This window comes from Anguilla rostrata, chromosome 3 (genome assembly GCF_018555375.3).
Source record: "Anguilla rostrata isolate EN2019 chromosome 3, ASM1855537v3, whole genome shotgun sequence".
NCBI classification, from domain to species: Eukaryota; Metazoa; Chordata; class Actinopteri; order Anguilliformes; family Anguillidae; genus Anguilla; species Anguilla rostrata.
The window spans coordinates 44,582,890-44,597,896 of NC_057935.1; the positions used below are offsets into that span (position 1 = coordinate 44,582,890).

At 39.7% G+C, this 15,007-nt stretch overlaps 1 protein-coding gene across 5 annotated transcripts in view; it reads right to left on the reverse strand.

Moving 5' to 3' along the window:
- Positions 1–15,007, reverse strand: part of LOC135250970 (tumor necrosis factor receptor superfamily member EDAR-like) — a 34,200-nt gene extending 19,193 nt beyond the window's left edge. For 2 of the 5 annotated variants that reach the window (XM_064327868.1, XM_064327863.1), the window contains exons 1-2: positions 13,797–14,052; positions 489–558 (exon numbers count right to left, since the gene is read on the reverse strand). In XM_064327868.1, the coding sequence (XP_064183938.1) occupies positions 489–539 (51 nt within the window). In that variant the 5' untranslated portion in view covers positions 540–558; positions 13,797–14,052. Of the gene's footprint in view, positions 1–488; positions 559–13,796; positions 14,053–14,483; positions 14,619–14,856 lie in introns of those variants that run through there. The other 3 variants (XM_064327867.1, XM_064327866.1, XM_064327864.1) reach the window with 3 other exon arrangements.

Below are 15,007 nucleotides of genomic sequence, written 5' to 3' on the forward strand. Positions count from 1 at the left end.
CCTTTGGGCCTGCCAAGATACGACTGCACCATGATCTTACATATATCTACTAGGGAGGAAAAACACTATAATTTGAAAGACAACCAAGAACAAGAAAATGTGCCATTTTACATTTAGCAGCCTGTTACTGGAGATTAGAAATGAGATTAGAAAGGGAAATGCAGGCAAAATCAACATCTGTAAAGGCAACTAATGTGGTTACTATTTTGAAAAGAAAGATAGCAATTGATATACAGCTGACTTAACATAATGCTAAGGTTCATGCAGAACAAATCAGAAGGGTGTAATTACGGGAGCACAAAGTGAAAATTAACCTTTGGAAACTTTGCCAACGGTTGAAAAGGAGAGGATGGTATTGAAGGCATACTAAAGCCACACATTTTGCTATCAGTAAAGTCTTTGATGTTGTTGAACATTAAAGAAAGCCAACCGCTCCCCCAGATGTGAGCGTCCATGTCCCTGTGAACATGGTAGGGTGGAAAACTCACCAACAAAAAGGAGACGAAGCAGGAATGTCTGTGTTCTCTCCCCTGGCTCATCGTCCTGACGCCTTTCCCCCTGGGAATGCGGGAAAACAGCGAGGGAATGGTGAGCATGTGAATTCTGGATGATTGCTCGCTGTTGCTCTTAGCAGCCGGAGTGCGTGTACGGGCACGCTCCCATCATGCCTCACAGACGGCGGGGGGGAAAACATTCTGACCCTCCGCCAGGAGAATGACAGGCCGCCGTCTGCTGGTTTCAGCATTCTGGGACAGAAGTATCCCCGTCAGTCTCCCAGAAATTTCCGTCTGTAGCCTGATTGGGAATTATGTCTGTCAGCTCCTCCAACTGTAATAAGATTTAAATCTGTGTGTGGTTGCACAAGTATGTGTGTGTGTGTGTGTGTGTGCGTGATTCCGTGTGTGCGTGTATATGTCACAATAAATTAATTGTTAAACTTGCTAAATAAAAACATGATATGCAACCTCGAACAATGGAGGTTCACTATTACTGTCTTTCAGAGAGCAAAGTGTTGCATGACTATAGATTTTTAATTTAGGGATGTTGGAGTGCAGCTCACCAGTTTGTTTGGTTTTTCAGAATTCACCATTCTGCACATAAGACAAAATGTTTTTAAAAATCTCTACATTTTATTTCAGTACACAGAAATAATAATTTTTATGAAACACACTGTTGTAAAAATGGTTAGTACTGGTGCTAATTAACACAAAGCAATGCAGCATACAAAACAAGTTTATGCATAATTACACTCTGCATGTGACCATTCATAAGTCTCATTTTCTCTAAATATGTAAATAAAGTAAAGTGAGCAACAGGTAAGTATCTTCTTATATACCCCTCAGTTTAGATGCCATGTATAGACGTACACGTGCCACATAAATCTTAATTACTGTATTAGTTCAAACTTGTCTCGACAACTACTGCAATTCCATCACATATCTGGATCAGAATTAAATTGTTTGGCAAGGACTGCCATATTGCACAAGTGGTCACATGCATGTAACAAAAATGTCTTCCTTCCTCTTACCTGGGAGGGCAAAAATGCTTCTGCAATCACAACAAAATAAATGAGTACTTTTGTACTTATGCCTTTTTTTCATACAAAATAACAAATACAAAACCAAAGAATTTCAATTCCTGAAATGGCACCACCTGGTATATGTCAAATGATAAATTCTGAAAATATACTTAAAATATATTACCACTTCATGAATGCAAAAATTATTGCCACTTTCAGATAAAGCATTATAATTACAAATTTGAGAAATATATTTATAATTATATTTTCAAAAATTCAATTTCTGTAATGGCACTTCACAAATTTACAAATTATTCAGATGTTGCAAGTTAAACTGCTGCGAAATATATTTATCATAATATTTTCCAAAAATCGCATAACTTGCTATATATTCCACTATATTCTATTTCTGAAAGGGCACACTAATGCACATAGACACCATTGAAAACATCAATTTTTCACTTATCGTTTTCTCAAGAAGACAGCAAGACAAAATGATAAATACATAGAGGTGATCACAAGACCTGTCAGTGGTAGAAGTAATTATGTTTATGACAGCAATCACTTTAGCAGTATTTGAAAGGCCTTCAGACCTGACTCTACCCACTCCTTCAATTTGTACCTACAGGAAACTCATTTTATTTGATCAAGCCCAGATATAATAACAAAATATTAAAGTGTAAAGAATGCTGTCAGTTAACTGAAGGATGTTCAGGTGAGTTCAGCAAGTCAGATTGCGTTAATCTAAATCCATACTTGCCGTTTTGTTGTTTCCATTTTTGCTACGATTGTTCCCAAAATCCACAGAACCATACCTGAATGGGTTGGATAAATATCTAGCCAGTGGCGGACTGACCTATCATTTGTAGTGAGGACAGATGAGTCTACTGTCTTCCAATGCAGAATGAAAACAGATGTGTAAAAATGCATCTTCATGGAACAAACCCAATTTACTCAGGGTTTGATGGGGTTTGTTTATGGGCACTATAAAAGCGGTTTATGATGTTCATTTTAAGGGAAGTACCCTTCAGTGTTTGGGGAGTCAAGGAATTCAACTTTTAATGGGAAAAACAGAAATCACAAAAATCACAGGAAGTCAGACAAGTATTTCAAAAATTCTGCATGACCTGATGTGAATTATATATACTCATGCTTGTACAAAGGAATTGTTAATGAATATATAAGAGCATACTCCTTACATAAATCCTTATTTCGTAATGTCTAAACCAAAACCACAGCATGTGGTTGTTATAATTTCAATACTTCTAACGACAGTTGAAAATAAATGCATCCAAGCAAATAACTAATTAGTTGTTACAAAAGCTCCTTTAATACAACAGGGTTGTAGAGAGTTAGAGGAATATTTGCTGACTACTACCACAAGGATTATTCACTTTGAGGTTTGGTCTGTGTGTGTATGTGTGGTGTGTGTGCGCATGCACGTGTGTATTTGTGTGTTTGGTGTGTGTGCGTGTGTGTATTTGTGTGTTAGTGTGCACGTGTGTGTGTGTCTGTGTGTGTGTGTGTGTGTGTGTGTGTGTATTTGGTTGTGTGTGTGTGTGTGTGTATTGTTGTATGTGTGTGTGTGTGTGTGTGTGTTGTATTTGGTATGTGTGTGTGTGTGTGTGTGTGTGTGTGTGTGTTTGGTATGTGTGTGTGTGTGTGTGTGTGCGTGCACAGCACTGTGGGTGGCATCTCCACTGCCTGGGGATCCACAGTATCCAGTGCTGAGATCAAAAGGGCAGCAGTCACAGAGAGAGCCACACTGTGGCAGTGGGAGGAGTTTCAGCACCTAGCAGTTCTTTTTGGCAAGTGTCTCGTCACACTAAAGATCACTCACAACATGGTAATTTATTATTTTATATTCATACACAACATTGCATTAATTTACAAAATTATATATATATATATATATTATACACAGCTCCCCCATTTCCGGGCACCATAATATTTGGGACATTTACAGGTGTCTTGCCTTAATGCAGGTATGAGCTTTCAGTATCTAGTCTCAATTACAGGCTTTTGGAGTTCGTTATTGTTATTTGTCAACACATAGCTCTAAAAAAGGTCTTGAGGACAGATGAGATCTCAAGATTCACTTGTATCAGAGTGACGGCAAGAGCAAAGTGTGGAGGTCAAAAGGAACTGCCCAAGATTCAAAGCGCCTTCCCTCAACTGTGAAACATGGTGGTGTAGGTGTCATGGTTTGGCCATGTATGGCTTCCACAGGTACTGGCTCATTTGTTTTATTGATGATGTAACTGCTGACAGCAGCAGCAGAATAAATTCAAAAGTGTATAGATGGATCTTATTTGCTCAATTTCAAGCAAATGCATCCAAACTCATTGGATGATGGCACTTGCCATTGAAGTGAAAAACAATTGAACTTTTTGCTGTTATATTCAATGGAATTCCAAACTGAAAGTGGTGCAACACAACACAACAACGCAACACAGATATGAAAAATGATACATTTATTTTGTTGCCTTTTTTCATAAAGAGCTATACCAAGCACAATCATCCTTTTGCTACCCTTCTTGAAAATGGCCCATATTAACCTGAGGACAATCACCAAACAACAACATCACCATAGCAACGTATGTTTTATTTGCCGTTGTGCCGCCCTGACGCTTTTTCTCGGTACTGTCCGAAAAGTTCTGTTCTGCCGTCTACCCTTTACCGTGATCCATGCATACGTAGCTTAATAGCCACAGGTAGAACAGATGGAAAGATGCAGTTCTTCATCTGAGACTTGACAAGCGGATGAATGCTCTCAAGTTTCTTTGAAGAATAAATGCAATCAGTTGAGCACAAAGCTCCTTTGGTGGATAGCAGCCGTCAGAGGGGAGCGCTGGAGGCACTTTGAGGAGCAGAGCCGCACTGATGTGGGCTACGGAGACGCCTACACGCCCCCGCACAAAGTTTGGCTGTGAGCTGCTCCCCCTAGGGAACCGCAGGGGAGGAAAGAAATTCTATCAAAAAGAATCTCTTAATTCATGGATGCGCTTCAAAGTAGAGTGCGCTGCCTCTGTCTTTTAGCGGAAGGCGTTTGCCCGTTGCTGAACCGAGCTGGAAGCTGTGAATGGAGGCGGAATGAACAGACGCTGCGCGCGGTTAAACCGCGCAGAAGAGCGACGGCATAATAAGCCAGTAACCCCCTTCCGAGCCTGTTGATTCCTGCATCAGCGGCAATTATCTGTCAAGGAGACTCCATGAGAAATTTAGCTGAAAACAATAATTACAGCTATGTCTCGGTTCTCTGTACATCAGCTGTCCGCAGCTCTGGGGATGTTGGGTAAGGTCCACAGGCTGGCCATTCATGCGTGCATGATCATTAGGTCCTAAAATGCTAGTCTTAGCTCTGGCTGTGTCTTTCTTATGAAAGGGTCACAAAAACGGCAGGTATCAGTCATTGATGAGAGGGACCAACATATCCCCAAATACAACAGCAGATGATATTGTTCCTTCAATGCATCCAAGCAAATGGCTAAATAAGTAAACCGCCATTTTACTTCGACGTGCACAGTCGCCGGCGAGCACGTACGAACAACGTACACGAGCGCGCGCCGGCAGTCCAGTGGCAAGCTGCCAGGCTTTTCGCTGCTGAATCTGTACCATCGCGCAGCATTGCCTGCTCTGTTCTGAGCAATCCTCTTTCGAAAGGCGGCTACATTAATAACCTCTCTGTGATCCGAGCCCCAGCGCAGTTCTGTGCCCCCGAGAGGAATTACCAGACCTATTTCATTTGTTACTGCGCTATCAAAATAAAGTCTCTATCTCACACTTTCCCCTGTCAAGGTAGAATGAATTATGAGCTGCACTACTGCTAGCCAGGTTTAACCAAAAAAAGACCCTTCATATCTCTATAATGAATACGTACATAACATGAATTCCCCTGTTTGGTTTAGCATTCTAAGTATGAAAAAATACATGCGAAATACATATATGTATAGCATGCATATGTACAGGACAGTCCTTACGCATTTGGACAGACACAATTTTTGAGGTTTTGGCTTTGTATGCCAGCAAATTGGATGTGAAATGCAACAGTGCATGTAAGGTTAAAGTGCAGACTGTCAGCTTTAATTCGAAGGTTATTTACATCCATATTGGGCAATCCTTTTAGTAAGGCACGATATGCAACCAAGTACTAAATATGATGTATTTGATATAAATACCCTGAAATTAAAGCTGACATACTGCACTTTAGCATCATGTTCATTTTTTCATTTCAAATGCAACGTACTGGAGTGCAGAGCCAAAACAATAAAAACTGTGTCACGGCCCAAATACCTACGGACTGCGCTATATTGCCTATTCCAAAGCCTGACAGACATTATCACAATACAAACATCCCCCCGGGATTCATCAACGTCGAGCTCCCCTGCCCTTCCCAAATGCTCCAAGACTGACTGTCTCTTTGAGGCTGGAATGCACCTCAGTACGCAGAGAGGAGCGAGCCCAGTCCTGGCATCCTGCCTACGGCGCCCATGTCAGAACTTGCCTCCTTTGAAACTCGACCGCAGACTCCCTTCCCCGAGTTATTAATCCCTTAACGACTGCGTAATCTAAGGTAAATGCACACGGAATCATTATACTTGTCATTAACAACGCTGCAAATATCTACTCTTATATTGGAGGATTAGGCAAGAGATATTATTAACTGTTCTCTGATCACTGGCTATTCTGCTCTGTTCAGTTAGGGGTCTTGGATGTACAGTACAATAAAGAACTTTATGGATAGTTTCTGTGATATACCTAGAAATACTCTATTTATTTTACAATGTGGGTGTTGTGATTCTGAATGAATGAGTGCTTCGCGGTCCTGTGAGGTGATATCTGAGTTAATTGAATGGACTGCTGTCTCTATCTAGCACGGCATGGCTAGCAATTTAGCTAGTGCTTAAAAGAACAGTTACTTGGGTCCATTCTCTGAAATATTACATAGATTAAACAAGCCAGCTGGACTCAAGATGGGCAAATCAGTGTAAATTGATAAAAAATGTAATAGAAATAGTTTGATCCAATCTGTGACTTTTAGAAACCCCCTAAAAGTGCAAGTAAATGATTGAGCTAATTAACAAAATAGTAAAATGTATGAAGGCATAATATCCTGAAACTGATCAGCCCTTGTTAGGAACCCTGGAGATAAACCATTCACCCACCTGTCTAAGTAATGTGTCTTAGACCGGAAGATAAAAAGAAAAACAGCCCTCCAGATATCCTCCCCTCTGCTGACAGGACCGTGTCTGAGGGCACATCTGGCCTTTCTGTCTCACTCTCAAGGTGACTGTGGGAATACCGTTAGGGTGTTGACATGTACTGTCAGTTCAAGTGTGAATGTGCATGTGCAACTCACAGCCTGTTACCGTCAGTAATACTGCAAAGTGTGTTTGCCACGTTTACATATCTAGGTTACATATCTAGTATCTTCATATATATATATATATATATATATATATATATATATATATATATATATATATACACACAACATATACATACACTGGTATAACAACCAGTGCCATCCCAACTACTTGGTGTTATCACTTTCAGGGTCCAGACATGGCAGCTAATCAAATCTTAGAGGGTTTTATAAATTATGTGCCACAACACATATAAACAAACCATGTTCTCTAAACATATACATGAGAAACACACACACACACACACACACACACATACACACACACACAAGCATGCACACTCACACGCACACACACCTTCTGGACGACAAAAGTGATTTGGTGTTGGCACAATACTTCCTTTTCTGACCCTTGGTTGACTCAAAACAGTTTTTGTCTCTATTATTTAAGAGTAAGAGAATTTACCTCTGCAATGAACAGATTGTTCTGTAAAGCATTATGGTGGAACTGTATAAAAAGTAGAGGCACGCAAAGTTTATGCACATAATTAAAATTACTATCTGTTCATATTTGCTTACAATTTAATTTTGAAAAAGCCACCCATAAAAATATTTATTATTATACACTCTACACTTCTGCCCTACAGTAAAAATTAAAGCATAGGACTTAGTCATAGATTTGCAAAATCCTGTTTACCTGCAGCAACAACCTTCTCGTTAAAAAGGACAGTTCTTCTGCCCTGTCAACATTTCTTTCTTTATATGCTAAAATACACATATTCACATAAAAATAAAGTAAATAACCAAAAATCTGAAAACACAAAGGATACAGCTGATTATATTCATACAGACATCAAATCTGCAAGAAAAATCTAAAATAATCAGCATAATTTGATTTGGCTGATTGCTTTCAAAGACACAGGCGAGAATGGCATTTTGAGCAAGAATGAGCCAAACCTCTTGCGCATAAATCTGAACAAGTTTTTTTTCACACATTAGTATGGTTCGAATTGGAATGAGTGCTTCTCAAAAGAATCTTCCTCCTGGGCTGAGTCTTCTTCATAATCTTCCCTTCGGGTGAAGATTTGGTGAAACTGCTGTTTCAGAGTGTCAGGATGAACTGGAGTTCCAGCACCTGCAGGCACATGCATTACCCAGCATGCCTGCAGACTGTCTCCAGAAAAGAGTCACTTAGAAGCCCTAGACAATCTTTTCTTCTTTTGGGCTTTCGGGGTTTTCAAAGAGCAACAGTGGAGATTACTGGCAGGGACGGCTAGGAATCCAAGCTTGTCTCTCCCCACACTCAAGTCTCCTAGGTGAGAACATAACCTCCATTTTGAGAAAGGGCATATATGACACATATGACTATTAATCCCCTGAAACATAGTAAGCAAAGTAAGCTTTAGCAGATTCCTTTTCATCCATAAATATGCAGTGACATCATAAATGTCAGAATGGCACAGAAGGCATAGGGGTGGTATTTGTGAATTCTACAAAACTAACAAAGGATATTTGATATGGTTGTGATATGGAAGAAAATCAGGTAGATAGAATTTAGCTTGTTTTAAATCCTCTCTCTCCACTTACATCTGAAATCCAGTTCATGTAATCAAACAAAACATAATCTGATCATATAAAATGGAGACTTATCAGGGGAATGCCAGAGCACCAAAATCTAAAGTGGATGTATTGGATCCCTGACACTTAAGCAAACTATGTGGCCAACACATAAAATCTGAATACAGTGTTGATGTGAATTTACTGCCCCACTGTTATTATAATAGTGAGCCAACATCAAGACCAAGAAGTACTGTATTAAATGCATGTCAAACTAGAAATACCGCCTTGCTGTTGTATGCCTCCACCAACCAGTAGCCAGTGCTCTGGTTTTTCACAGTGATGTGCTGGGGTGGTGGTATCAAGGCTTGGAGGTCAGCAGTCTCAACAAGCTGTTAAGGAAGGCCAGCTTTGACCTTTGACCACCAATATCTGATCAGTTCATCCTTGAGTCCAAGTGGATGTTTGTGCCAAATTTGAAGAAATTCCCTCAAGGCGTTCCTGAGATATCGCGTTCACGAGAATGGGACGGACGGACGGGATGGACGGATGGACGGTCAACCCGAAAACATAATGCCTCCGGCCAAGGCTGTGCCGTCACGGAGGCATAATAAAAACTAAGACATTGGTGAAACATTTTGTCAGTGGAAACTGTGGTTAATCAGTTTTCTTGCTGCCTCAGCACAGATACACACACAAACATACACACACACAGATTCAGCATTTAATACAAATTTAGACAATTAAAACATAGATGATCCTTAGTATCCGTAAACACACTTCATTACCTTTTTGTTTTGCTGCTGTTCAAAGTTGACTGATATTAGCCTTAGTCATGGTTAAATGCACATGTGAATGTTCTTAATTATATCTGAGACACCAGGGGCTCAAATCATTAATGCTAAATCTCTATCGCTCGGCATCAGACGCCTGGGCTGTCGGAACGTGCCTATGGAGGTGTGCAGTCTGTCTGTCCCTGGTTTGCACAGAGGCTCAGAAACTCTTAATCTTTTAGATCACTATAATTACAGATTTCAGCTTCAACTTTTATTTTCAAAAGACAGTAAAAACAAACCCTAAGCACACATGAAAAGGAGTCTCTTGGTGCCTCTCCCCACCTTGAAACCCCGGCTCAATTTTGTAATCTGTTTGCCACTCCGATCAAGGTTGAAGAACTAGATGTTGAGCTTTCATTAGAAAGTTCACCTTTCATCAATGAGTCCAGTTTGTTTCTTCAGACTAGCTGTGGTTAGCCTGGATGGCTCCATGTAAGAGGCAGGCTTACTTTGTGTTTTTTTTCAACTAAAGGTGACAAATCTGGCTTCTTGCTAGAGTGTTTCTTCATTATTTCTTTTTGATTCTCACGTTCTTTTTCTGCTCCTATCACATCGGTCTGCAACCCTGGTTCTGGAAAGTGTTGCATGGTTCTGTTAGAAGGTCAACTTCAACAATGCAGACAGTTTAATTCATTTTGTGGAGTATTGCTGTCATTTCATTTTTTACTTCTAGTGTACACAGCTCTGCTGTAACACAGCTACTTTTAAATCTAGTTGAACTAAGATAATACGTGAAATGGACAGGTCCTTCAGTAATAGATCAAAAAGTGTCCTGGATCACCACCACATGAGGGGAATGAAAATGCACAAAAGAAAAACAGCTTTCAAAAATGAAAAGAAATAAGAAAAACATCAAATGTGTTGCATGTACAGTGCAGCACCTGTCCATTCTGGGTTTTCATGGATCTTTGGAGAAACTGCTTTCTTGATTTTCAGTCCTGAAAGCACCAGTCTCAAAATCTGAGAACCATCTTTGTGACCTCCTCTCCTTATGACTTGAGAGACATTTTATTTCTCATTGAATACTTCACGACATTAGGAACCTGACACTAGGACTCCCTCTGCCTAGCGGCTGGCTTAAGCCAAACGCCCTATGGGGCTTGGATTCCTGTGATTATCACGCGTCTCACAGTCTGACAGATTCAGCTCCAGCTGGCTAACTCTTTAAACACCTATGTCCCCTCTGGTCCTTCTATCCTTTGAGCGGCACTTTATTATTTCACTTCCCAGTGAGAGCAAAGGAAAAGGAGAGAGAGAACTATGAGAAAGGGAATCTTCATGGAAACACAAAATCAGTTTGTAAACCTCAAATATTCTAGACATCACAGGATATCTGTCCATAGAGGACACAGAGGACTGTCCTCCTAAAGAATTTGAATGGGGAAAAAACCTATAAAAAGAATTCTATAAAAATAAAAATCTAACAAATCAATTCGATATCGATTTGTAAGCACCTAAGATACACAAAATCCCTATTGCTTAATATCCCTAATATATGTTAAAATCTCAACATCACCCTCTAGAGCAATGGAAAAATGTAGCAGGGAGGATGCAGTTTCACATATCCTATCTTTTATATTGCAAAAATGACACTTGCGGAAGATGTCCTCCCTAACCAGAAGGAATGTATTTCACATTAGCTAACATTATCTAATATTAACTGGCAAGCTAGCTACATTTTCCAGCTAATAACACTTTACTGGTCAGTACTTTTTCTTTTTGTTTTCTCTTCATATGAAACACCTGCTCAATTTGATTCAGATTGGGTGAATAATTTAGCCAGCAAGAATTATTATTATTTTTTTTTGGCTTTGGAAAACTTCTTTGCTGCTTTAGTAGTATGTTTGGGATCATTGACTAGCTGTAGGATGAAGCACTGTCCAATGAGTTCAGAGGTATTTGCTTGAACTTGAGAAGATAAAGTGCTTTGCTACCTTTCACAATTCATTTGGCTGCTGCTATCAGCAGTTACATCATCAGTGAATACTTTGCTCTTGCCATCATTCTGATACAAGTAAATCTTGGTCTCATTTGTCCACAAGACCTTTTTCTAAAACTCTGCAGGCTCCTTTAGGTACTGCTTAGCAAAATGTAACCTGGCCATCCTGTTTTTCCGGCTGACTAGTGGTTGCAGTGTTCTGTTCTGTTCCTGAAGTCTTCTGCGGACAGTAGTCACAGACACATCCACGCCTACCTCCCGAATAGTGTTTCTGATCCGTTGGACAGGTCTTTTGGGATTTTTCTTCATTATGGTGATAATTTCTGACTTATCAAGTGTAGAGGTCTTCTTTGGCCTACCAGGCCGTTTGTGATTACTGAGCTCACCAGTACTCTCTTTCTTCTCATTCATGTTCCATACAGTTGATTTTTGGTAAGCCTAAGGTTTTGTCTATGTCTTCTTATTTCTCAACCTCATAATGCCTTCCTTGACTTTTGTTGGCACAACTCTGGTCCTCATGTTGACAAATTCCAATAACAGACTCCAAAGGCACTCGCAAGCCTAGACTGAACAACAGCATCATTTACTCCACCAAAGTGGCAAGACATTTTCACCTGAAAATTTAAAGCGAACTGTCCAGAAGGACAATGACCCCAAATACACATTAAAATCCACGAAGTGGTAAATTGACCACAGAATTATTCAAGGACCACCTCAGTCACTGCACCTGAACCCCACTAACAATCTGTGGTTTCAATTGAAGAGGACAGTCTATATGCAAATCAAAATATATCAAGTGTCTGGAAATATTATTTCTGGATAAATGGTCTCAGATACAAATAACTTAATTTTTTTTGGAAATAAATTTAGATTTTTATGTTATATACATTTGAAAATTGTGTAATTTTGATTGATTCCATCAAATCATTAATAATGTCAAATATATTCCACTTTGAAAATGGCAATATAGTTTAGTACAATTATTGTATAGTCCTTTTTGCTCATCTGTATTAAGCATGCCAATAATTTTGTGATTATAAAGAGCTCTCTATTGTCTATGTTACAGCTACATTTTGCATACAACATATCTGTTTCATTTTCTTGTTTATGCTGGCAAGTTGATGCTATAGTTTTGTACTGTACTGTTACAAAGTGTACAGAATGTATAATGTCCAAGTGAATAATGTCAAATAGCAGCTTGCCTGCTCGTACTCGGTACTCGTATTCTGATTCACATTGCTCTATTTATTTAACATTTTCCCTCAGACGTAGCAAAAATTGGAGAATCGTTTGGCCACGTTACATTTATGGCTGCATCCTTGTTGCAACGATAAAATGGCAATTCAAGAAAACACAAAGAGGTAGGAGCTGTTCCAGTCCTGTACACCGAAGCCCTCCATTCTTGTTAAATGAAGCTTTCCATTCTCGTGAAATCTCACTTGTTAACAGAGCCTTCCGAGCTTTAAACACAAAAAAACACATGCGCAAGGAAACTAATATTTGAATGCCTGATTCTTCATAATGTTGTAGTAACCATTATCATTTGGCATGAGCCATCCGCAACACCTAAACATGACACAACGCATAATATGTGATATTGAAATTGCAATTAGGTATAAATAAAGACACAAAACCAAGAAAGGATCAAACCCACGCAGAAAAACAAACCGCTTTTGGCCTTTTGAATGTAATATTTAAGGCATATGTTATCAACTCAAAATGATAAAAATGAACAAACAAAAAACAGCATAGCCTGTTTGCAGTCTGATGTATGCTAGGTCATCTTTTGATGATCTTTTTCACACATTATTGTTGTTATTGTTATTACAAATATGGTTATTATTACTATTGGTGGTAGTAGCAGGAGAAAGTAGTTATGTGATGTTTTTTGCAGTTCCATTAATTATTCATAAATCTACTCTTGGCTACTGCACCCATGCTTGGATCAAGGCTGCTAGACCAAATAATCTTTGAAGGTGACCTTTTTACAGCTACTTTTCTCTATATCTACTTTATACATAAAAGAAAACAACCTTGAAACTTGCAGGTCGTGGAGATTAAAAAAATGGGGAAAAAAAGAAAAAAAAGATTGATATTCACCTTCAGCAGGAGTTCAAAGCCAAAGAGACATCAGAGGAGCTACAAGAACATGCATGTTCCGGCTCCTCAGTCTCCAAACAGGACTTTCCCCGAGATTGAGCTCAGGATATACAGCGAGGAAAAATGATTACAGGCGTTGGGTCCAAATTGAGGCACACACCGGGCCCTATTTTACAGCCACAGAATGACAAGTTCCAACTATTTTGCTCAGAGTCATAGGTGACAACGCGAAACCAGATACAAGCACAAACGAAATCAGTACAGACTCTAAAACAGGCAGACAATCCAACAAGTAACATTTCTTTAGTAGTTACAGTAGACTACGTACGTAAACCAATTATCCCACTGGCGCCCTTCATCAATAGAACGCACAAACAGAATTGTTACAAATGTATCTGTCACTATAAGGTCAGTATTTGCGACTACCATTTTGCAACCCAGACTGTAAAAAAAGATAAGAGGGAAAGGGAAACGCATTACCTGCAGCAATGTGTACGCGTGGTAGTGTAGGCTAATACGTAGCCTATTTCCAGCGTAATGCAAGCGGAGAAGAGATCCTCAAGGACTGTAGATGAAATAAATCCTCCCAATCTTGTGTTAAAGAAAAATCTCAATTTACAGTTTGTAAAGTCATTTTCAACGCAGAAAATTATTATTTGGCAAAATGTAGCCTACAACATGATGTAGGCTACACGGACAAATCCGTTCGTGGAATCCCAGGGGTTTATCGCACAATTTATGTGAGTTAAAAGAGTTGAAGCTCCTCCTGAGAAAAAGAGAGAAAGAAATCCGTCCCGCCCAATGAGATCAGAACGAACCTGATTCAGGTAGACTTCAAGGGCTACACATATCACACTGCAATTCGAGTTCGCCACCTGGTGGTAGAATATAGCTAATGTCGTATTTTAAGATAAACTTTTAACAGCTACTTTTCTCTCTTTCTACCTTCCCCCAATCCTGTCCATACCCGGTTCCCCTACAAACCTGTAGCAATCAGAATCCTAGGGGTTACTATCCAAAGCAACCTCAAATGGGACAAACAGGTTGATTATATGATCACTGGCAAACCGGAATTTGTTTGCATTGCGTAAAAGTGTGGTATTCACAACTCTGGCATGGTTTCAATTTACAACGGCTATATACGTCTCGCATTGGAATACTCCGCACCTGTCGGGGACAGTTCCCTCACCGCTGGGTAGTCCGCAAGGATGGATAAGAAATACAGAAACGCGGCTGCAAGACTTCCTACTCGGATACGCTATGAAACCCCCAAGCTATCCTCACTGTCTGGCAGACGCTCCCGCCTGTGCCTCGCATTTGCACGAAAGCTGTTGAAATCGAGCTACAGGAATTGCCCGCCCCTCTTCGCAGAGGAAATCGCAGGTCAACAGACCCACAATTGCAAAAAAGATTGCATCTGTGAAAGACGCCGAGCAGAGAGAACTTCAAAGTCACCCTTACCCTATCTGGCATGAACTCTTAAATCGACATAGATTTTATATTTCCACATTTTAGCTCTAGGATTTATTTATTTACTTACCTACTGAATAACTTAGTTTTACGAATTGTTACAGCAACGTAAATCAGTCAAACAACATTGGGTCAGACTTACTAAGCCTTTTAAGAGTAGTTTCATCATGCACTGCACATATGACGCCTTCTGTTCCACAAACATGTGTCTTGTGTATCGC